The sequence below is a fragment of the Mytilus trossulus genome, chromosome 6 (genome assembly GCF_036588685.1).
Source record: "Mytilus trossulus isolate FHL-02 chromosome 6, PNRI_Mtr1.1.1.hap1, whole genome shotgun sequence".
Lineage (NCBI taxonomy): Eukaryota > Metazoa > Mollusca > Bivalvia > Mytilida > Mytilidae > Mytilus > Mytilus trossulus.
In genome coordinates, this window is record NC_086378.1 from 34,770,052 (window position 1) to 34,793,922 (window position 23,871).

Consider the following 23,871-nt stretch of genomic DNA (forward strand, 5'->3'; position numbering starts at 1 on the left):
TGTTTTAATTTTACCTGTTAATTGTTTACTGTCACGAAATAGCTAGAGGCAAATAGAATTTCCATGCAAGTCAGTTTGCTTTGAAAACAAACAAGGCCCTCATTTGAACTACGAGAGACTAATTCAGTGTAAAAAATGAAATACAAGAAGAGAAATGATTTTTTGATATACATTGTTCTAATTTCTTTTATAAACTACTTATCATGTTACTATAAGCTATCGTATGTTTTTATGTATTATTCACGCTTTGCTTTCACTGTTTGGTATAGGTGAAAATTTTTAATGTAAGTAAGACATCTAGATATGTTTGTTATGTTTAATGTGACAATTTGCTTACCACATGCTTGTTCTTTCATCGATTCGTAAATGTTAATGTGACTGTCTTTTGCGTTTTCCTCTATTGTTTTCCTGTAGAGGAAAAGAAATTATCCCAAATACACAATATTCAATATGAATATATAAAAATAATTTGTATCTGCATGCATTAGAAACAATACATTGGATGACTATATATCAAGGTGTATAAACTGTTGTTTAAAGATAGTAAGACGGACATACACAATAAAGAATCCTCCGAATCATTGAACCCTATTAACTATTGATGTAACAGTAGTGATATAGATTCTAATGGATTTTCAAACATATTTCAATCTTTCAGATTATTGACCAAGTTAACTATTGAACAACGTGACTTAAGATTTATGAATGTGAATGTTAACATATTGCTCCTGTCTGAGAAATGTTTCATATTATCGGTTGTTATTTATTTAGATACTTAAATTCATTTATATAAGCATGTGGTGTATGAGTGAAAATGAGAAAACTCTCCATCAGAGTCAGAATTTTTGAAATAAACCATTATAGGTCAAAGTACGGTCTTCAACACAGAGCTGTGGCTCACACCGAACAACAACCTATACAGGGCTCCTAAATGACTAGTGTAAAACCATCCAAACAGGAAAACGAACGGTCTAATCTATTAAAACAACCCAGACACACTTATCAACCATATCAACAAACAATAAGTACTGAACATCAGATTCCTTACAGGTGCAAACAAATGCATCTGGTTTGAACGTTTTAATGGGTACCAACCCTTACCCATATCTTCAACAATCGTATTACATCGCAACATAAAAAGACACACAATAAAAAAATCAAATGAAATGGCCTAACTCAATCAAAGGACATATTAAAACAACTAAACATACACTGAACGGATACATTTGACACAATGATGTACATATAAAATAACATGTGTATTTGATATTATAGATTATTAAAATTAACTTACGGTTTTGATTCTTCACCTGAAAAGAAATCAGATATTTAAAAGAATTTTAAGACGTCAAATTACAAATAAGAATTGACACGTGCAATACTCTTTAGTTTATGAAATTCCGTATCCTTTCAATGCAAAATGCTACTGATAAAAGAAGATATAGTGTTATCGTGTTTCAGTCAATTTTAAAAAGATTGAAGGAATTTAGTTAACTCAGATTGGGACACAACCATGGCAGACGAAAAACACATTAACTGGTATATAAAATATAATATAAAGTGTATTTCAATATAGGTTCTATTCGTTTTATTTTAGGATAAATAAAGTACACTCCATTGATAGCAATAGACATTTCCATCATGTGATAATACCCTATAATTAGTATGATAATACGTAACAAGAAGGAAAATATTGTTTCCGAATGGCTTCTTTTATACAATAAATTCATGTAAATTTTCTTTTCAAGTATTCACTTTTATAATGTAGTAAGTAAATGCATATGTCACAATATTAAGAAGAACAAAAATAGTTACCTTTTAATTTCTTGTCCATATCTTCGTATGCATTTGTTTTAGGAAGGTGTATTGAATCTATCCTTATAAAGAAAATGATATTGTTTGATGATTTTGAAATATCCAGTTGCAAATATAATACTAACCCGATTAAACAAAAGACAAAGGTAAATACTTAGTGAAAATCAAAACTTTTTTTGCATCTTAAATTGATATTTATAATTATGAATGTCGTGGAGATTCTTGTTACATGTATATTACGATTAGAATATTTGATAGTACTAATGGTTTATATATAGTTTTTTTTTAACTTTACATTTGTTCGCGATACATACATTACTGGTACCGTATCCCGGCCTTCTTAAAATTAGTATATTGCACAACGGTGGTATGATAAGTACGTGTAAGTGCACAATTTATTTAAACTAATGACATATATGCAAAACATTAAAAATAAAATAACATAATATATTATCAATTCTAGTTCAGACATTTTATATAAACTTACTTAGTTGGTTCCACATCTGAAAAAAATCCAATAATTCAATTGAACCCAAGACACACACCACATGCTGGATTGATACTTTTTATTAATAAAAGTGCTTGAGTGTTTGGAAAGAACAACTACATTATACAAGTATATTTTTTTAAAGAGGATATTCAACAACAACAAAAAAACACACATGCATAACATTTATAAAATGACTTAAATGCAATTGTTTTGCATATTAATTGACCTTCAATTATAACATAACTACGCAGTTACAATATTTATGTTTTTACTTCTTGCATAAACTTGCATTAACTTACTTCTCGAAACAATTCATACCAACAAAAAGAGGTTGGTCTATCAAATAGTATGCAATCGCATTATAAACGCTTACGTGTCTTGAGATGTTCCAAAAAATTCATTTGATCCCAAGTTTTTAATCTATATTGAATATTGTTTTACAAGTCTCATTTGAACTTTGAAAAAGTCGTATTTGGGCAGTGGCGGTAATTTGCAAAAAAGGAGGGTTCCTTTACTCGGTAACTTAATCTTTTTTATATAAATGAGGCCGTTAGTTTTCTCGTTTGAATTGTTTTACATTGTCTTTTCAGGCCTTTTTATAGCTGACTATGCGGTATGGGCTTTGCTCATTGATGAAGGCCGAACGGCGACCTATAGTGTTAATGTCTGTGTCATTTTGTTTTTTTTGTAGACAGTTGTCTCATTGGCAAGCATACCACATCTTCTTTTTGTTTTTGTTTAATATATTATATCTCTTAACGAATGCAGACGACTGAAAGGTAACGGGAAACAGTAGAAAAAAAATCATCCAATGGAATTTAGACGCAATACATACAAAGCATGCATTTATATATGTGCAATATGTGCACAAATGTACTGTTCACGTCAATTTCTAAGAAAATAATACAGTAAGGTTCTTTTTACAACTAAAGAATTCATTATTTCAAAATATTAATTTTGTTAATGTTTCTTTATTAGCATAATGTATTCCAAATAGGCACTTATTTGTTACAACAATCAATGATAGGAACCTTTGATTTCAATGATATATGTTACTCAAAGGATTTTATTATCCAAGACATAGATTACCTTAGCCGTATTATGCACAACTGTTTGGATTTTTAGATTCCCAATGCTTTTCAACTTTGTATTTGTTTGGCTTTATAACTATTTTGATATGAGCGTGACTGATGAGTCTTATGTAGACGAAACTAGCGTCTGGCGTACTAAATTACAATCCTGGTAACTTTTTAACTACTTACTCAAAGTTGCCGACACATAAAACTGAAGTTGATAAATTCATGGTTGATCTCTTCAATTTAAGTGAGGGATTTAAGAAGTAGCAGATGTAAACTAATCAGTTACCAAAAGTTTTCAGAAAAGCAGTACATCAAGTTTTTTTCTTTGGATTGGATTCATAGCATTTCAGTATACCTCTTGATACGTGTATTGCAAACTTTCTGGTACAATCGAAAACGTAATAAATTGGCCGACTTCTATACAGCTAGTAGCATTTTAAAATGATAAGTGTTGGTATAAAATATACGAATGGCGTTACTTAAACAAAACATTGATATTTCACATTTATAAAGCTATTGCACACTTCAAAGATGAAATTAGGTTTGAAAAAAAAAGATTAATTACCTTTTGGTAGCGTTGGCATTTCATCGTATGTATTTGCTTCAGCAATATTTTCTGAATCTATTCTAAGTAAAAAGACAAAACAAATAATAAATTGTTGTTTAAATACAGTCATGTGACATTCATGTTCATTTAATCAAATGTTAATGATTCCCTCAGATGATACAGTGACATTTACGTGTTAAATTTAAACAATAAAGGAAGATTGAAAAACAGGAAATTTACCTGACAACCCCCCGAATCTAATACAAATTAATACAAGAATCCCCGACTCTAATACAAATTAATACAAGAAATTAAGACTCGCCATGCTAGGAACAAAGTGGACATGGCCAGGTACTTTACATCTTAAAACAACAAAAAGATACTCTGTACAGATCTGAGAGTATTTGCATTCAATTGACAGCTATTTCAAATCCACTAGCAACCAGTAAATCAGTGATGCTTGTAAGACTAAACGGGATGGTTCAATTTGTCTCAAAAGCATCAGAGAAACATATTATACCACCAAATCTTGTGCAATACGATATCTATAGACAGTTACATTTCATACATGTAAGACGGTCGGTCAGCCTTGCCTTTAATTGACATTTCGCTATTAGAAAAAAATATCTTATGAAACTTAATACGAGAGTAAACTCTTTATGTATATGTGTGTGTGTTTCACTTCAAATTTTATCTGTTATTATTACTCCCTCTGTTCACAAAAATCGTCGTTTAAAGTTTTCAGATGATCAACCGAATGCGATATCTTACAATATATTCGTACACAATCTATACAAGTCAACCCAATTGTTAATTATAATACCTGAGCTTAAATTTGGATTTGAAATGACTCAGTTTGTTTGCACACCAGTTTTTGTACTCCTCAAAGTGGCTCAATAAAGTTTTGTTCTTATATTGAACCATATTTTTAATTTAAATTTATAATTTATTGTATTGAACCAAATCTATAATTTATATATGTATCTTAGCTTTGATATATACCTTTGCTCTTGAGGTGGTCGTGATTCTGAAAAACAATATAAAGACAATTTCAAACAACTTGTGTTTCTTATAAATTTTTTTACAATGCCTAAATCTTATCACGGTTATTTGCTCCAGTGGGAAATGAAAATCGACATTGATATCTAGGCTATATTAAACCTAAGACACATGAAATAATTACAAACTGTTTTATGTCAACTTTGAAAAGATGTATGAAAACAATATTTTTCAGAGTACTGTGACTAGTTTAAGCGATTATGTTTTCGTCGTACTCGTGAAGCCTTGACAAGAGTGATCTAGTTGCCATAAAAAAGCAAAAGAGGTATAATAGCTGTTTAAAACTCATATAAACAATAAAGCTCAAACAAATTCGTCCCATAAACCAAAACCAACTATAAGGGGAACTGAACGGAACCTTCTGATTACTGAACCACAACAAAAATAAACGCCAATATACATTGCAACGACTTTTTAATAACGACTGCCCTATTCATGTTTTGTTACAGGATATTAGTCTGAGACATGTCATTTTCATCTCGGCAAGCAAAATTATTAAAAACATATTACCCGATAAATCCATTCGCACCATACAGAACAACACGCAGTGCACACACATATCACCCAGTCGAGTATGTTCAATCGAGAAACGGCGTGGTCTCAATGTTTATCACCGTCGTGATTTATTTTGCATTCTAATATGACTTGCTTCTTTACCCATGATCTAAATCCAGTAGAATTTGTTTGCACAGGCGTATATTGACTACTGCAGAATTATGATCTTTATCAAATTATCACGCATTTGAGATATTTAATTAATTTAAAACACTTCAAAACTCTTAAATGATGATTTCACCCATGATTTAAATCCAATAAAATTTGTTTGCACATGCGTATATTGACTACTGCAGAAAAATGATTTTTATCAAATTAGCACGCATTTAAGATTCATTAATTGAAAACACTTCCAAACTCTTAAAAGACAAATTCATTTAGTATTGCTGTCATGTGTTGCAATTCGAGATTGACATATTTGACCTAAATACGACAACCGTTCATATTTACTGTTCAAAACTCCTGACTCTGAAATGTCACATTGCAATTCGTTTGCTTATTAACAAGGACAAAGGGAAGTTCATGGAAGACCTTACACGAAAGCTCAACCCTTAAACGTATCGGAATTCGAAATAACTTTAATTGTCCTAATCAGAATCGAAATAATTGTTGCAAGCTATACTTAATGAGTTTTAACATGGGTAGGCCTTATATTCGTGTTATTTTAGCTCTCAATTTAAATAAAATATACTTTGCATCAATTATTTCTAAATTTTATTATAATTTTCATTTCGAGCGTCACAAATTGGTCTTTTGTAAATGAAACGCGCGTCATGTAGATAATTTGATGACTGGTATTTATGTCGAGTTTATATAAACTGATTTCTGACATCTGTGATTTACACACTGACAGAATAAAACATTCAACGCATTTAAACTTGATTTAACCTTTTAAAAATGGTAAAATCATATAGTTTTGCTTTTAGGAATAAAACAGTTTGTTAATAAAGTTGTAAGTACATACCAAACTCAGACATGTTTTCTGCACTTCTTAAGATAGTATTACTTGTTTGTTCCTTATTATCATCAGATCTGTAAAAATCATTCATCAAATTACATTGTATTCATGTTATTAAACGTTCATTAACATGATAATTAAATTAATTTGTAGAAAGAATCAAGATATCGAACATCGTATCATCTTATTATGTTTTTTTTATATATTTTTTATTATTCAAAGTAATGTATTTCAGTGTAATTTTATTTGACGTGTGTGTAATTGAACAACATATATAAAACGTGAATTTTTGTTTTCTCATTCCTGTGATAACATGAATTTTAACACTTTATTCAAATACATGATAAATACACATGTTTGTTGGGTATTTTAATAATTTCTTATACGTTAATGTCTACACATTCTTTTTTCCTCAAATATCTAATTAAGGGTTTTCAATAACACAATTAGTATTGGTGACTTTTTTTCAAAAACAAATAATGATACATGCTTTTTAACTATGCCATTTAATACATACTTAGTTGGTCCACTATGCTTGAAACCTATAATAAATATCAAATAAAATATCTTTATGTAAAAGGTTTATTCTGATTCCCAACCACATATTAAGGACAAATTATGAATATTTATCTTTATTCGACTGTTGCGCACATAAATTTTTGTACCGAAAGATGAATATGAAAACATTATCAAATAAAATATCGAAGTCTCAAAGGTTTATTCTGAATTCAAACAACATTTTCATTATATCTGAAACAAAAAATAAATTATGTGTCTTTGTTCGACTGCAAAATTACCGATAACATATTATGAGCATTTACTTGGATACACACAAATATTACAAGTAAAATGTTACAATTTTGTTGATTGTATCGGAATTTAAGGCAATAGAAACAGCCATCATTTAGAAAACAATCTAATGAAAAATAGAAAAAAAGACAAATCGAATAACAAAACTATTTGTTATACTCACATATTAAATTAAATCAGTATAGTTGGGGAAGAGCGTTATGTAATCGCAATTAATTGGGAAACAACGGTGCTATCTTTTCCCTTTTTAATAATTGTAAACGAGTGAAATTTGTTGAAAAGATCTATATTTGGAACTTTTGTTAAGAACCATAAAACACTTATGTACATGTGTTAGTAGTTCATACGCTAAAGTCAATTTCAGATCACTGATCTGTAAAGCATTTAAAAAACAGTATAGTAAATATATTTCTAATCGGAATAACAAAATTAAAATTAGATCATGTTTTCTTTGGAAAAATGGTGTTTTATTGATCTAACGTTAATTCAACAATTGTAATGTTCCAAGTCCAATATGTGAAATAAATTGAAGTTTGAAAATACGACTTATTCATTAAACAAAACCGTGAAAGCCGATATTTCAGTTAGAAAAAAAGAAGGTTTAACTACCTCTGAACTTTTTTCAAACAAGGATAATTTTAAACAAAAATCCATATTAGGAAATTTTCATTATCATATTGTATCCCTGAACATTAAACTTAATTATTAATGCTTAGACATCCTTGTGTCAGATATTACAGTTAAGGACCTTTTTATTCTAACACCTTCGTCATGTTCAAACAAAGACCATTCTGATCTATATATATATCGTGAAGCAGTACATGTGTTATAATTTGATAGATGCTTGTGTTCTTTTCTTGTAAAATTGTTTATTTTTAGATTGTAACATCGTGATGACTAATGTACACTTATTTTGACTATTTCATTTATTATGTCTGTTTTGTTCACGCATTGTTGTAAATATAACAGAACTTGATGAGGCAGTTGTAGAAGAGGTTAAGCGCTACAAAAATCAGGTTCAATCAACCATTACTCCATTCATTTGATGTGTTCTGTAAGTTGATTTTGCCATGTGATTAGGGACTTTTCGATTGAATTTTTCTCGGAGTTTAGTATTTTTGTGCTTTTTCTTTTTAATACAATGGATACATCTTATAGAGTTCTATCATTATTTACGTCTTATTGACATTCTTATATTTCAGATTATAAAATTTTCATTAAAACAAATGCAACCTTTATGATTGTTTTTGTCCATAATGTCCTTACATAAACTGAGATTTTTAGTTTTGATAATGCTAGCATACTGGACACATTATATCATAATGGAGCTGCATAGTGAGAATATGTAATAGAATGCTGGAAAAATTCTATTATACTAAGTATTTAGGAATAAGTTCCTGAAAATTATGCAGTTCAACGTTTAACAGATATCGTTAGCAAATAGAAAGTAGATTTATCACAATTATTCGTGAACTTCTGGTTTGTCGGATGTTCCATAGGCGAAGAAGACTCGCAAATCTTTTTTATCAACATACTACCATAAAACGATAAACTTACTGCTACAGACAACAAATACTGCCACGAAAGTAAGGAACAACAGTCCAACAATCAACATTGCTAGTCCTACTTGAAATATTACAGGCTTTTCTTTTACGGGATCGCACGTCTCTTTGTTCGAGCGCGCAACAAAACATTCTAAAAAAAATATGTGTGTTGAGTCATAAAATTGAATGTACTTATTGCATTTATATTGAGCCATTGATAACAATCATACTGAGCGTTTAAACGTTCAAATTATCTGCATCCGTAGAATTTTCGTTTTTAAGCATGTAAGACCATCACAATAAACACTAAAATGACAAAATTTTACAAAACGTTCATACTATCTGCACTCTTTTCTTTATATAACTCTGACATTAATTTAAGTGAACGAGGTTTACAATTGATCCTAAAATGTTAATGTGATTATGGTTGCCCTAAAACATTTGGTTATTTGTATAAGTGTCAATATGTGCCAATTCTATTGACGCCTCAAAGTAAAATAAGGCTTAACATAAACTTGTTGTAAAAATATATTCTAAATGTGGACATTGGAGCAGTCAATATACTCTTATAAAGAAATAGTCATAATAATTAGCATTATATTTTTTGAAATAGACCAATATAAACATGTTAAATACAAAAAGATGGTATCTTTAATATAACGATGGAACAAAAAAATTACAAAAGATAACCAAATCCTTTTCCTTTTATGTCTTGTATCAGCATGTACCATAACAAGGATTTACGGTGAAATTTACAATGATATTTAGGAAAAGAGAATGTAAATTGTTTTCAAATTCATGCCATGAAAAGGGAAAACAACAAAAATACCAACCTCTAAGTATCATTCAAAACTGACTTTTTATAATCAAATCGCAACCGAAAGCTAAACCTATCAAACGCATGAGCAACAACTATAATATGTCTGACCCCCACAAGTATATTTTAATGTAGAGAATGGTGGATTCAACCTAGTTTTATAGCTAACCAAACCTCTCACGTGTATGTCATTTGCACAAGATTCCAGTACATTGATAAAAATGTGCGATCATATCATCATCAATTATCGATAGCACTAATAGTTATAACAAGTACAACTTACCTACATCAGTTAAACATTCGACCGTTCGGGACTTAGACTCGGTCAAGAAATTAACAGCAAGGATAGAGAACGTATATTTTCTATTGGGAGTTAAGCCATTCACTGTATATGCCATAAGTTGGTTCGTGTAATCCTGTTGTATTTTTTCTAATTTAATGTTTCGTCCATGCTCACCATACTGTACGTAAAGTTCCAAGGATCTGTCTCCGTTAGAAATCAGTTTCCACATTACAATTGCTGTTGTGCTCTTGCATACAACATATTCTAATGAGGGTGGTATGGCATTGACTGCAAGAAAACCATAAATATATATAATTTATTTATGAAAAACGCCATCTGTATACCATTAGTATGATTTTTGTTCGTACAACACGGATTTCTTAATATACACATGGAAAAAAGTATTGCAACACCTTGATTTTTTAAAACTTGAAAAATCAACCTTTTTGTTTTGGATGAAATATAGTAAAATATTTGTATAATATTATTGAAACATAGTTTATGATAACATTGGCATTTAAACGAACAAAAAATGTTTAAAAAAAAAATGATTTATATAATCACAATTTTGATAACAAAATGAAGTGTTTTTTGTACAAAAAAATGCATTTTACAACTATTTCTGTAGTCCAACATTACAATGTCAGACATTTCAAAATTAATCTTCCGATGACTGTTCACATCATGAGTGATCGTTATACGCCAAAGAATTAGTACTTTTGTGCGCAGTCTCCATTCAAACGGATAACCGCATCATAACGTCTTATGATTCCTGCTATAAACCGACTAATTTGTTTCTAAGGTAGCAGCAACCATTTCTGATGAAGGGCATTGTTTATTTCATGATGTGTTTGAACTGTGGTGTCCTTTCGCGCACTTTACGCCCAATACTGTCTCATATATGCTCGATATGGTTCAAATCCGGGCTACGATAGGGCCAATGAAGATGAACCGAATTCTTTAGAACAATGGATCTTCCTCCACGATGCTAATTTTCAACTTTGGCGAGCTCTGCACTGCATTGGATACGGAAACTGTGTGTCTATTCGTAAGCAAAGGTATCTGAAGTTGTCTTATCGCACGATAACCAGATGGAATGAGTCGATCTCAAACAGTTCTTGTTAAAAGGCTCCTGTATACCCACCACTCTTTTTTTAGGATTGTATTGTATGCAATGGATTTCCTTCTGACCAATCTTCATTATGCCTAATTTTCCCTAGCAAATGGTATCGGGGGTCTTCTTTATCTCGGAAGGTCTTTAACATCGTTTATTGCCCGATGTTTATTCTCAAAACGACTTATAGTGGAACGGTGATGACCAACAATACACGCAGTTGTTACAGCGACATCCCTGCTTCGCTCATGCTAATAATCTGCCATCTTGCTGAAGTTAAGAGTTGTCGAGGTGTCAATCACATAACTTCAAAAACTTGGTTATTTAAAGTGTTGAAAACAATGAGGATTAAAACACCTGTTTTGCTGTTTACGGGTACAGTAGCTGCATGTGCAGATAAGAACTGATCGAGTCGTTCTTTATTGATTAAACTCAGGTGATATTTAAATAATATTTAACAAATTCTATTTTACCAAATTATATCACAATAAAATAAAAAGTGTTTTTTTTTATTTGAATTTCAATTTGGTGTTGCAATACTTTTTTCCAGGTGTATATTTAGCAATTTTACCTGACCATATCGGGCAATAGGTATTTAGTCGGATCTTAACACGTACTTGTGATTTGTTAAAACCGGTTTTCGATAAAAAAATATACGAAGAAATGTCAAAATGTTTAGGACTGAATTAAATCCGTATTTCGGTAAGATTGTGCAAGCATACGATTTTTATTGCGATTTACACTTTGAGAAGCGAATAATCTGTAACTACTTTATTCAAATATTCTGTAAAATAGTTAATTTTTAGCTATGAAAGTCAAGTTGCTCGAGAATTTTTCTGAGGAAGTTTTAAAAAAGTGCAAAAAAATATTCTAACAGTGGGTTAGCTTTCATTAGTCTTCACTATCTATAGATTAACAACTTTTGGTTATATTTATAATTCAGAATCATCATTGAAGGTGGAGCACGATTGCGCAGTTAATTAATTATATGAATGTGCCATTTGTATGATGAGTGACATTCCGTGGTATTATGTGCCAATTCGAAAAAGTTATACGAGAATTGTCTCCCCTTAACAGGTTCATTTTTTTTTATAATTATGTTTAGGTTTCTGATATAATTTTGAATAATTGCAAAAGGAATCAATGCAATATATTTCAGTTTTTGTTATTGCTGTGTCAAAACAATTGATGTACGAATATTATTTCATAAATTTGAAACGTTTAAACTTTTTACATACCAATATAAAGAACTTTTTATCATTTTTGAAATAGACTATGAATGAAATGATAGATTGATTCGGAAATGAGCCAGAGTTATCTATTTGTGATCACAGAGAGGGACTAGGAAGCAAATTTTAATTGTAGCTAATTCATTGTTAAAACAATGTTCCACTATAAACGAATGTTATATTATACAAATATAAGGACTTAGTTAGCTAAATCTACAAATTTTATTTGAAATTATGAATTTTTATTGCAATAGATTAATATGCTAGTATATTTATAAAATAATTATATAAAGTTAAGTAAAAAAAAATGTTAAATACAATTTCGTTTTTCTGACTTTTTGTGCAGCCTCTGCAAATGAAAGCAATACAAATGTATCATTTTTTGAAATAAAGATAATTTGTATAAAGGGTTGACTTTGATACATATAGCATCACATTGAAATAAACTTGATTTGCCGTCGTAATGTCCGTATATACAACACCTATCTTTTGACCAGTCAATTGTATCTTATTCCAAAAAAATTGTTGATGTTCACTGACTTGCTGATATATAATTTGAACAAAATATAACCCAAACTTAATATTGAAATATATACTGCAAATTTAAAACCTTGTAAATATCCTTTACTTTCAGAAAGATTTTATTTTTATACTTATGAATAAAGAGTTTCAACATGCATACATTTGTGATACATTGTATTGCTTTCATTTGCAGAGGCTGCACAAAAAGTCAGAAGAACGAAATTGTATTTAACATTTTTTTATACTGAACTTTATATAATTATTTTATAAATATACTAGCATATTAATCTATTGCAATAAAAATTCATAATTTCAAATAAAATTTGTGTGAGCCAAGGCTCCGTGTTGAAGGCCGTACTTTAACCTATAATGGTTTACTTTTTAAATTGTTATTTGGATGGAGAGTTGTCTCATTGGCACTCACACCACATCTTCCTATATCTATAGTCACATAGAGTGCCATACATACTTACAACAATGGAAAATAACAATACAAAGTAAGATTATATCAAGTAAGAAAATAAACAAAATAATAACCTCGAAAATACTTGTTAGTGTAAAATTATGTTTTAAATTTATTCTTGTTACATGTAACAAGAAGTGTTTTTTTTTATCTGTTTATTTTCTTATAATGATAGAAGATACCACTAACCAGATATAACTTTCAAATAGTCAATAAGATCAGAATTTTGCAGGATGAGATATAAATAGCTTTTTCAGTACAAAAGCAAATGTATGAATGACAATACGAATTACAATGTTACACATGTACATTAAGTTACTTACCATAACTTACCTTCTTCCGTGACGAAAAATCTTCGAACAAAATTGCCAGCTGAATTTTTAGCTGTGAAAGTATAATCGCCAAAATTGCTTATTTGTACACTTTCGAAGGCTAAGAATGATGAAGTACGGAATCGAGTGGTTGTAGTGTTTGATAATAATGTGCTAAAATTGCAGGAACCAAAATCCGCCTCAGCCTGGAAGCTCCATTTTATATTAGGTGTAGGATTAGCTGTTATTGTGACTTTCATTAAAAGAGTACCGCCTTTCTTTTCAGTAATATGTAAGGATGAATATGGACTGCTATAGTCAGCAAACGGTTTAACTAAAAATTATAAACAAGAAATTCATGTATTTCTCAAGCAGAAAACACACAAATAACCTCTATTTAAAACAAATAGGACCGTTTTATATATTTTGAAAAAAATACTATAATTTTAAGTCTCAATTCTTTCAATCTGTTTTCATTGATTAACAGATTTATTCGAAGCTATATTATAACTCTTATTTGATTTACAACAACAATCTAAAATAGAAATTCAACGTAAAGGCAGTGCACAGATGTTGTTTTTTTTGCTATATTTTTCGATGAAAAACATACTTAAAAAGAAAAGGAACAATCGGAGTCTGAAGAACTGATAGGGAGTGAGATTAAGTGCATCAATATGCTTACATTCATTCCATATGAGGAACTTTTCTATCAAACTCTTGCGATAAAGGATACACCAGGTACATTTGCCTCATATCTTGACTTATATCTAAATATTGACAAAAAACGTCGATTGAAAACACAAAAGAGATGATACTAACTTCTCAATAGTAAATTTCCATTTTCTAGTAGGAATATTTCAGCAGCGCCTTTATACGGATTATATATCTCAAAGTTGATACGATATTTCAAGTCTTTGATAGAGGGTTGCTGCTCAGAAGGAAATTTAAGAAAATGAGTATTAAGTGCTGACGATAAGCCATAGCCTTGTCATTTTTTGCTTCATTTACATCTGTTGGTTTGCACTCAATATTTAACATATAATTTTAATGTATTATCAAGCAGTCATTGTCAAAGCTAGGCATAAAAAGAGACAACAAGTTCCTTGATGATTTTGAAAGAACACTTACATTGCACATTAACATAGAACGTTTTTTTAGTTGTTTTGTTCATTTCAGCCATCCCCGAAGGAGTTATAGTGTTCATAACGTAACAGGTGTAGTTGTCACTTGATGTTCTATTAATTCTGTTGATTTCAAGTACAGAACTGTCATGTCTGAAGTTTGTATCATTCTGTCTCGTCCACCATATCAATCCATGAACAGGATTAGAATCTACCAATGGAGACACGATTAAGTTGTCTCCTTCCACAATATCATACTGGTTGACAATATTTGATAGATGTGGACCATCTAAAAATATGTTATTATGAGAATGATATGAACAATTTACCGTTACAAATACAATGCAAAACATACATCAATCTTTTTCAGCTAACTTTTTTTTTTGGAAAAACAAACTTTAGCTGAGCTGTTGGTGCATTGAGCGCATTGATTTAAATTATTCTTTAAGAACTCAAGGAAATTAGGTATACACATGCATGCTTAAATCGCGTCAAGGCATAAAAGTGAACACCTTAACATATTGTTTCAACAATCCTATTTATTAACTTCTATTTATCTATTAGTTCATGAAACTATAATATGCAACGGTAATGTTTAATAAGGGTATGATTCAAGTTATGCATTCTGTTTCTATTTGGCCAATTTTAATTCACGTTCACTTACATTAACAATGTACAAATGTATTCACTGCATCTCTAATTCATGACAATATCTCTGTTTGAAGTATTTACTCTTCGTATATTTACTTACATTGAACCTTTAATAGCGTAGAGCTAACACTAGAATTGCCTACTTTATTTTCAGCTTCACATCTATATTCTCCGCTATGAAGGTTCGAAATATTTGATAGTATAATTGTGTGAGCAGATGATATACCAACAAGATTAGTCCAATGAAAATTAATACTATCTGAAGGATTTGCATCATCTACTACGCATGCCAATGTAACGTTTTGTTGTCCTGCATACACAATATAAGGGTTAAAACCAGGATAAATGTGTATCGTAGGAACATCTGTAATACAAATCATAAAATAAATACAATGAGAGAGAATTCTGGTTGTCAAATAGTTATCAAGGGTAACAGAATTATAATTTTATTTAAATGAATCCTCATTAAATAATAAGATACGTTAAGCATAGTGAATAACACAGAGAAACATAAAAAAAGATCTATTTCAGGGAATTACAATTATATGCATGTGTTAAGTATGACCGTTTAAATCGATACAAATGTTTTTAGAAAATGTATTTGGTTTTTGAATAACAGCTTCTCATTTGAATATAGTTATTCTAACATACATTTGTTTTTATTTAATTGTTATAACACTTTAAATAAAAAACCATGATGGTTTGACAGTTAAAAGGATCACTCAACTGCATTGAAATCATACCGCTATATAGTTTATTTTATGGAAATCTTAAATTTATTAACACAAATATTTCAACATATGTTACTTTTATAAGTTATAGTTTTACGATCGATTTATAAAGACATACGAACAAAATATCCCCATTGTTCGAGTATCTTGTATGCCGTATGTGTAGATCCATACATTTAAATTTACTCGAAGGTCAAATTATATATCCTTTAGATATACTTACATTCAATGTTGAGAGTTGCAGACGAAGAGTTCATCGCTGTAAAGGAATCGTTCGCACTACAAAACAGACTTTTATTATTGTGTTCCTTCTTTGCTTGGTAAATGATTGTAGAAACTACTGTAGTTTCCGTTGCGTAACATGTTGAAATAGTACCATTTAGCTTTGATCCACCTATATACCATTCTATCGATGATGTAGGAATGCTTTTAGCTGTACATTTAAAGCTAAAGACCGTCCCGTCTTCAATAGTAGTAACTCCCCTAGGATTTATTTCTGGCGAAGTTAGCAACTCTGAAATATACTCTATTTTGAACAAATATTTTACTTAATATCTAAAGGTGTAAAGACAGTTTTATAGATTACTAGTATATGTGTAGGACAGAAACTATGATTCAGATTGATATACATTATCAGTTCATAAGTTTAAATGATAATATTTGATGCAGAACAACATCTGTAAAATTAGAGATTTAATGAAATGATCGAATTCCACATATATAATGATTGTTAGTAATGATGTCTGCAATCATAAAAATCCGAAACAATTACATAAGTATGGCATTATACCTCTCCCCCCCCCCCCATACGAAATTTACTAACCCCGTATATATCGTATTAGGTCATCAGCACACTATGTAACCAAGTCATCTTACCAACTATCCTAACATGTGGTATTAAGACTAGTGGTTTATTAAAGTGATCAAGAATTCAATACCGTTTGTATTACGAACCAACTTTCATTGGTCTATGCAAAAACGAATGTCAACCATAGCATCTTGTGAACTTTATCAGACCGTGATTCTTCTTTCCCGTTTGAATGGTTTTTCACTATTAATTTTGGGGACCTGTATAGCTTTTTGTTCGGTCTGAGCCAAGGCTTCGTACATTGAAGGCCGTACATTGACCTATGATGGTTTACTTTTATAAATCGTTATTTGGATGGAGAGTTGTCTCATTGGCACTCACTTTACATCTTCCTATATCTGTTTGAATGTATTTTGTGAATTTATTTCATTTGTTTATCAACGTTTGTTTCGTCTTTTGCAACCTTTAAAATTTTCCCTCAGCACTCTGGATTTAAGGGAAGGAAAACTGTGTATTGATATTACACCACTTACTAACCTAATATGGAATATACACGGTCTCCACGCAGTTGCTTTTGACCCATCATATTCCTAGAAATGTAAAGGCGGTAAGAAAAAAATAACCTAGTTCACGGAAAGTCAAAACTACCAAGCCACACTTTTTGCGATAAGATATATGGGATGCCGAAAATGCGGGTCTTCCTCGACATATATTAGATGATTGTTAACGATTGTGGTAAGGGTAGAGGGTAATTTAGGGCCGGTGTTTAAGATATCGGTTTGTATTGAGTAGTAACAAGAGTACATTTTTTGTTGATTTTGGTTTTATGCAACGGATAACGCATTTAATCAACTCGAACATTTTTTTTATGCTTACTCCTTGAATATGTAATCAACCAAATACGTTAGCCTCGCATTACTTGCCACATCTTTTACCCTCATAAATAGTAATAATAAGCAATTAATTATAGTCAACAACGCTTGATTTGCCACCAGTCTTAAAGTTTATCGTATGTTCAACGGAATATAGGAAATCAGTGTTAGACAAGTAGCATTATACAAAGTTATACGCCATATCAATAAAAAGAACCCGGCCTTTAACGAACTTGGTTTGTCTAAAGTTGTTTCTTTTTTAATTTATTTCACCTTTACCAGAACACTCCAACCCAAACGACGTTAAAGTATGAATGTATAGCACTTACCCCGAATTTTGACAGTTGTAGTTATCAGTTTTCCTTGGTCAAGTCTACAGGCTATAGTTTTATTATGATATGATGAATTAATGTAACGAATTGTAATGCTGACTGGCTGACCAACAGAGCATGGCAAAGCAGTATATTTGTCTACACCAATATGTATGTCTATAAACAATGGTCTGCAAATTGAACTGTTTCTCTGATATATAACTCTTGCAAAGTTTTCTTCCATTAGTCCATAATCATAGAAGTACGTCAAATTCCAATCATAACTAGTTATACACGTGAATGTTACATTACTACCACTTATCAAATATGCTATAGGTCCTGGCGACAAAGAATCCTGAGATAAGATAGCTGAAAATAAGTACATAATGAAGATTCATCCCATTTGAAATGACCTTGTTATGAAAATTCTTTGTTGCTTTACTAGAACTTTTATTATCCAAAACAGTTTTGATGGTAATATAACATTAAATAACATGTTGTGATATAAATATCAAACGGAGGACAAAATTATTGTCAACAGGGACAATCTTTTTAAGGCAGCACATTACAAAAGCAAATACATTTTATCAAATTTCATTTTCAGCTATTTTCGCTACTTCTTAATATTTAAAAACCACAGAAGAAAAAATAACAGGTAAGAAAAAGAGCAGGTCTAGGGATTAGTGGTAAACGAAGATAATGAATTTAAAATATAAAAAAAGTTCCTTTACTGGAGCTGCTAGGAGAAAAAAACAACAAAGCGACAATTAGGAGATATAGTGGGATTTCTGTACAGATATTAAACAAATGTAGATGTCTGTTAGAGAATGTTTAAAAGAAAATACAAATAAATATTTCGTTTTCAAATTGCAAAATTAAAAAAAAGTCTACTGTGTAGAACACCATATTGCCATTGTATACAATTATAATTCTAGAAGTCCCCCATAAGGATCCTCTAGACTGGCCAACTGATCATTTTGTGCACAGATCCATACATTACTTTTTTCAACATTTTTCAACAACATCGCACAATGTCATGTTTTTCTCTGACTGGTTATGCGTCTTTACACTAAATCCATTGGATGTTAAATGTTAAATACTGTTATACCACTGTCCCAGGTTATGGGGAGGGATGGATAGGATCTCGATAACATGTTTAACCCCGCCACATTATTTATGTATGTGCCTGTCCTAAGTCAGGAGCCTGTAATTCAGTGTTTGTCGTTTGTTTATGTGTCACATATTTATTTTTCGTTCATTTTGTTTTTATATAAATAAGGCTGGCTAGTTATTTCGTTTGAATTCTTTTTCATTGCCATATCGGGTCATTTCAAAGCTTACTGTGCGATATGGACTTTGGTCATTGTTGAAGGTCATACGATGACCTATAGTTGTTAATTTCTGTGTCATTTTGGTCTTTTGTCGACAGCTGTTTTATGTTCTAAATGAATTCAGTCCATATTGAAAAAAAATTAATACAATGTGCAGTTAAACTGCTGAGATCATAAATAGTATAGGTTTATCATGGCAGACCAGTAGCAACTGACTTACAACAAGATTCTGTTTTTGATGCATAAGTTGTGCATTTTCTTTATATATTCAGAATTGCTAAAATGGCATGCTTTCGTACTGGTCAAAAGCTAATTGAATCATGATAATAGACCATACCTGAAGTATCCCCATGGTACATTTGTGAATTATATTGAAGTTAATGGGGTCAAAGTAGAAACTTCCTTATTCATTCCATTGCGACACAGTAATTTTTGTCATAAAATTAATGTTTTAAAAAATTACTTGCTTTAGAGAGGTGCCGCTATATACCTTATTTTCACAGTTATATTCAATAGGTTGTCTCAGATTTCCTTAAACACTAATAAAACAAATTGTATACCCAATTATATTTAGTGATCTCTTATAAATTCAGGTTTCAAGCATCATTGAACGTTCATAAGAGAATGAAATATATTAGAAAAAGTCTGTGACACTTGTTTGGAAATCAAACAGTGTTACACAATAATTTATGAATGCTATGAATCTAAGAAACTACTTTCTTTCAAGTGTGGACATCACAATATAGTAACTAATTACATGATAAACAATTAAGTAATAATTATGTCATAATGAAATTATCAACATTTCTGTTGGTACCTCAAAGTTAAAATTGAAAGCTGGATGAAAGAAATTACAGCAGTTTAAAGTTGTCTGATTGGGGAGAAAAAGTATTTGTAATGTTCTACCTGAAACAAGGGAAAATGTGTTTACGATGTCAAAGAACGTTTTATATTCGCAATAAGTCCATTCATCTACAAAAATGCCGTTTTAACACTTTTTTCCCTTTATAATATGCTAAACTAACTAATTATTTATACTGTAACCTAGTCCTGTAATCCGAATTGATGTGCAATCCAGTAGGAGATCAGATACGTATTTGTTTTATGTTTACATTTCATGTAGACATTTAAAATATATAACAAATGTTTACCAGATATTCAATATTAGTATTATAATTCCATCAATGTTTATTTCATAGCATTTCGAAAAATGCTTCAACCATGTGTTTTGATGTCGTTTACCAATGATTTACAATCAAAAGATCTTGTTCTAACATTAAAGAAATATAGCATCTACAATAAAATGAACATCAAATAATGTAAATAAACAACACAAAAACTTTATATTCTTTAAAAGGGCACATACTTTTGCTATTTAATTTCACATTTCAGAATTTATTTGTCGTGTACATTTAAACGATATGTTAACAATTACTCTATCCGTAAATACATCTTGACTTGTTTCTGGATTATATGGACACCTGCACTGGGTTGTTTTCCTTTAACATGACCTTGAAAGGCAGGTAATTATTGATTTCACACTTTATTATATTTAATACCTGAAACTTTCCTGTTTAAAGAGTGAACACCTTCTAAAATTAATGTATTCATATTAAAAACAAAAATTATTTCCAAATTATCTTTTCCCTAATGCAAAAAGCACTGTTACCGAAATACAAAACTTTAAGAAAATTTTAAACCGAAAAGTCTTTTTATAAAATGGTAAAATTTAAACATACCAAACAGATTAAAATCAACTGTCATAATCCTGCCTTTGGACAATCATTTACTATGTAGCGGATGAAATCTGGTTTTATAACTAGCTACACTCTCGTTTGTATGAAATCTGGGTTTATAACTAGCTACATTCTCGTTTGTATGAAACCTGGTTTTATAACTAGCTACACCCTCGTTTGTATTATAGTCTCAAATAATTCAATTATATTGACTTAATGTATCAGCGAAACAAATATCGTAATATGGAGCGTCATTATATAAACAATTTTATATAGAAAAAATAACACTGCTCAACATAAGACACGTTTTTTCTCGATTCTTACTGTCCATAGACTCTTCTAAGTTTTGTCACTGGACGTTAAGCAACCAACAATCATGCAATCAATCAATCTAAGTTTTGTCATTTTTGCAGTTAAAAATTATAATCTTTATAATGAAGGGGATTGTTGTTTCTTTATTCTGTTTTAATGTGTATTTGTATTTATCGATAAAGGTGGTTACAAGAGTTTATCCTGGCAAAACAGTGTTTCAATTCATATAGTCACATTTAGTAAGGTGTTAGGTTGACACAATTTCAACATACCATTAATTAGTTTCATTAATGTATTCAAGCCTCTTGGTAAGATATGCGAAAAAGAAAAAAAACGTAGATTTTCTTTTTGAATAACTGAACATATGATGTCTCAGGTAAATTTGAAATTTCAAAACACATACTATTTAGTTTATGAGCCTTCATTTACCATAAATCTTCAAATACTTGAAATCTTTTTATAATGAACGATATTAAAAAAAGGTTTTGTTTTTAAGTGATAGAAAAATAATACCAGCATTTTATAAGAGAAAGCAAATACTAAATCATTTAAAGTCCCAAGAAAGTTTGCAGACATATCCCCATAAACAAAAGACAGAAAAAAAACACAAATGTTATGCTCTAATAATACTAAAAAAACATATAGCTACATACCAGTTAAAAACGAATTTAACAAAAAACAACGCAATAAATTGCAAGTCCATTTGACTTCCATTATAGCGAAAATAAACCTGTTGAAACTTCCGTGTGTTACTATAGCGGGAAACGACCTAAATAAAATAGAAACTTAGTGGCAATGTAAAGAATACAGATGTTTATCATATTGAAAAAAAGAGATTTTTCTTCTTTTTGAATTATGATATATTTCTTTTGAACAGTTACGGTTAAAAAGAGGAGGATGAAAACTTTCAATACTATATTTAGAATACAATTGTTGGAAGACATGGATTATGGTTACACCATCTAAAAAAAAATGTTACCACTTCTGAAATCATAACATTTTTTGCTGTGACATTTGACAGAAGTATTCAATAGTCATTCAGTGTGGCATTTGAGATAAATATCAGTCACATATTGTCGATCAAAGTAAACTACGAACAAAATGGAATTGTAGATTCACATTCATGTTGCAGTATTGAGTAATTCCTGCGTTGGTTTTTAAATAACTGTATATAACTAAAATGACATCTGAATTTTTATTTACATTGCCAATATGTTTGAAAAGTTAAAATTCTTTTTTTAGTCATTTGATACAAAACAATGAATATTTAAGGCCTCCATTAAGTCATGCGCATGTCCCAAGCTGGTCTGTTATTGTCTTAGGTAATATCTTAACAAGTTATAGATGGTAGAGAATTTGTTTTTGATGGAAGAAATTTGAGAGAACGTTTTCAATCAACTCGTAACTTTGTTGTTAGTAAGCTTGAAATATTTCCCAGATAATTACCTGCTTATGATGACATATATTCAAAGTAAATATATTTTTGTTTGTGTAAGATTATTTCTGTTTCATTTATTTCGTCATTATAACACATTATAATCCATTCTATATTTTCCATCCTAGGAACAGTATTTTTTTTATTTTCAAACATTGTATGTATATAAATGAACTAAATATAAATGAAATAAAACATGTGCGTAGAAATTAGGCGTGCGTGTGAAGAAAAAAAAATGTTACAAGGTAGATATTTTCGGTAAGACGATAAATTTAAATCAAGGTTGATTTTTCCTTTTTCATGTTGTTTTCATATTAAAAAAGAATACACCTTCATTTCATATTATATCATTTTAGTAATTTGATTTATATAATTTTGTGTTGGCATACCAAAAGCGCTGCCAAAGAAGTGACAGTTCAAATCTAAATAAATTTGAAAGTTGAAATACCATGTTATTTCGCAGGTGTATGACCTTCAAATGAGACATTTAAACGCTGTATTCCACGAATTGAGAAATTAAATTTTCGTGGAAAAGAGATAAACGAAAACAAGATTAAATGTCAAGAAAGTTATTTATATTTGGAACTACCAATCTTCGTTATCAATAGTTAAAATGCCTCTGTACAGAGATATATACATATATCTATTTATATACTACTTGTTTGCTTTTCGATCATTTCAGGTATTACTGGTTCTCATATTACACTTTCTTGCATATATTGTTAAATATCGTTACCCAATTAAAAGTACACATTGACTTAATGTGTGTAATACATTTCTACGATTATTTAAATAGTGTTTTTCTTTTCTATAAAACCTATTTTAGATTTTGAGTTCTTTTCTTGATAGGTAATTCTGTATTTTCCTATTCAAAATCTACAATTCACTGAATTGTTGTACATCTTTTGTTCAGCATACCACACAAAGAAACCTACAAAAAGATCTGCTAAAATTACATAGTATTTCA

The 23,871-nt window shown here is 30.2% G+C and overlaps 3 protein-coding genes across 5 annotated transcripts in view; 1 reads left to right on the forward strand and 2 right to left on the reverse strand.

The window, feature by feature from the left end:
• The window catches only part of LOC134721218 (low-density lipoprotein receptor-related protein 2-like), a 125,905-nt gene that overhangs the window by 19,719 nt on the left and 82,315 nt on the right, over positions 1–23,871 (reverse strand). The window lies entirely within an intron of this gene.
• Positions 1,291–22,224, reverse strand: LOC134722232 (neural cell adhesion molecule L1.1-like). Its single transcript, XM_063585843.1, has 15 exons — positions 22,123–22,224; positions 18,109–18,459; positions 16,323–16,613; positions 15,469–15,732; positions 14,725–15,006; positions 13,619–13,930; positions 9,958–10,245; positions 8,871–9,008; positions 7,021–7,045; positions 6,510–6,577; positions 4,934–4,958; positions 3,950–4,011; positions 2,303–2,318; positions 1,816–1,877; positions 1,291–1,310 (listed from the first exon to the last, which is right to left on the reverse strand). The coding sequence occupies exons 1-15, from the start codon at positions 22,181–22,183 to the stop codon at positions 1,291–1,293; spliced, it is 2,265 nt and encodes a 754-aa protein (XP_063441913.1). The 5' UTR covers positions 22,184–22,224.
• Positions 20,876–23,871, forward strand: part of LOC134721217 (uncharacterized) — a 43,268-nt gene continuing 40,272 nt past the window's right edge. The window contains exon 1 of the mRNA XM_063584021.1: positions 20,876–20,944. The gene's annotated coding sequence lies outside the window, so the exon portion shown is untranslated. The remainder of the gene's footprint in view (positions 20,945–23,871) is intronic.

Coding starts and splice junctions, on each gene's coding strand:
- LOC134722232 (XM_063585843.1), bottom strand. CDS start 22,183: ATGGAAGTCAAATGGACTTGCAATTTATTGCGTTGTTTTTTGTTAAAT. Junction 15,007..15,468: donor TACGCTATTAAAGGTTCAAT/GTAAGTAAATAT, acceptor ACATATTTTTAG/ATGGTCCACATCTATCAAAT. Junction 9,009..9,957: donor CGAATGTTTAACTGATGTAG/GTAAGTTGTACT, acceptor TATTTTTTTTAG/AATGTTTTGTTGCGCGCTCG.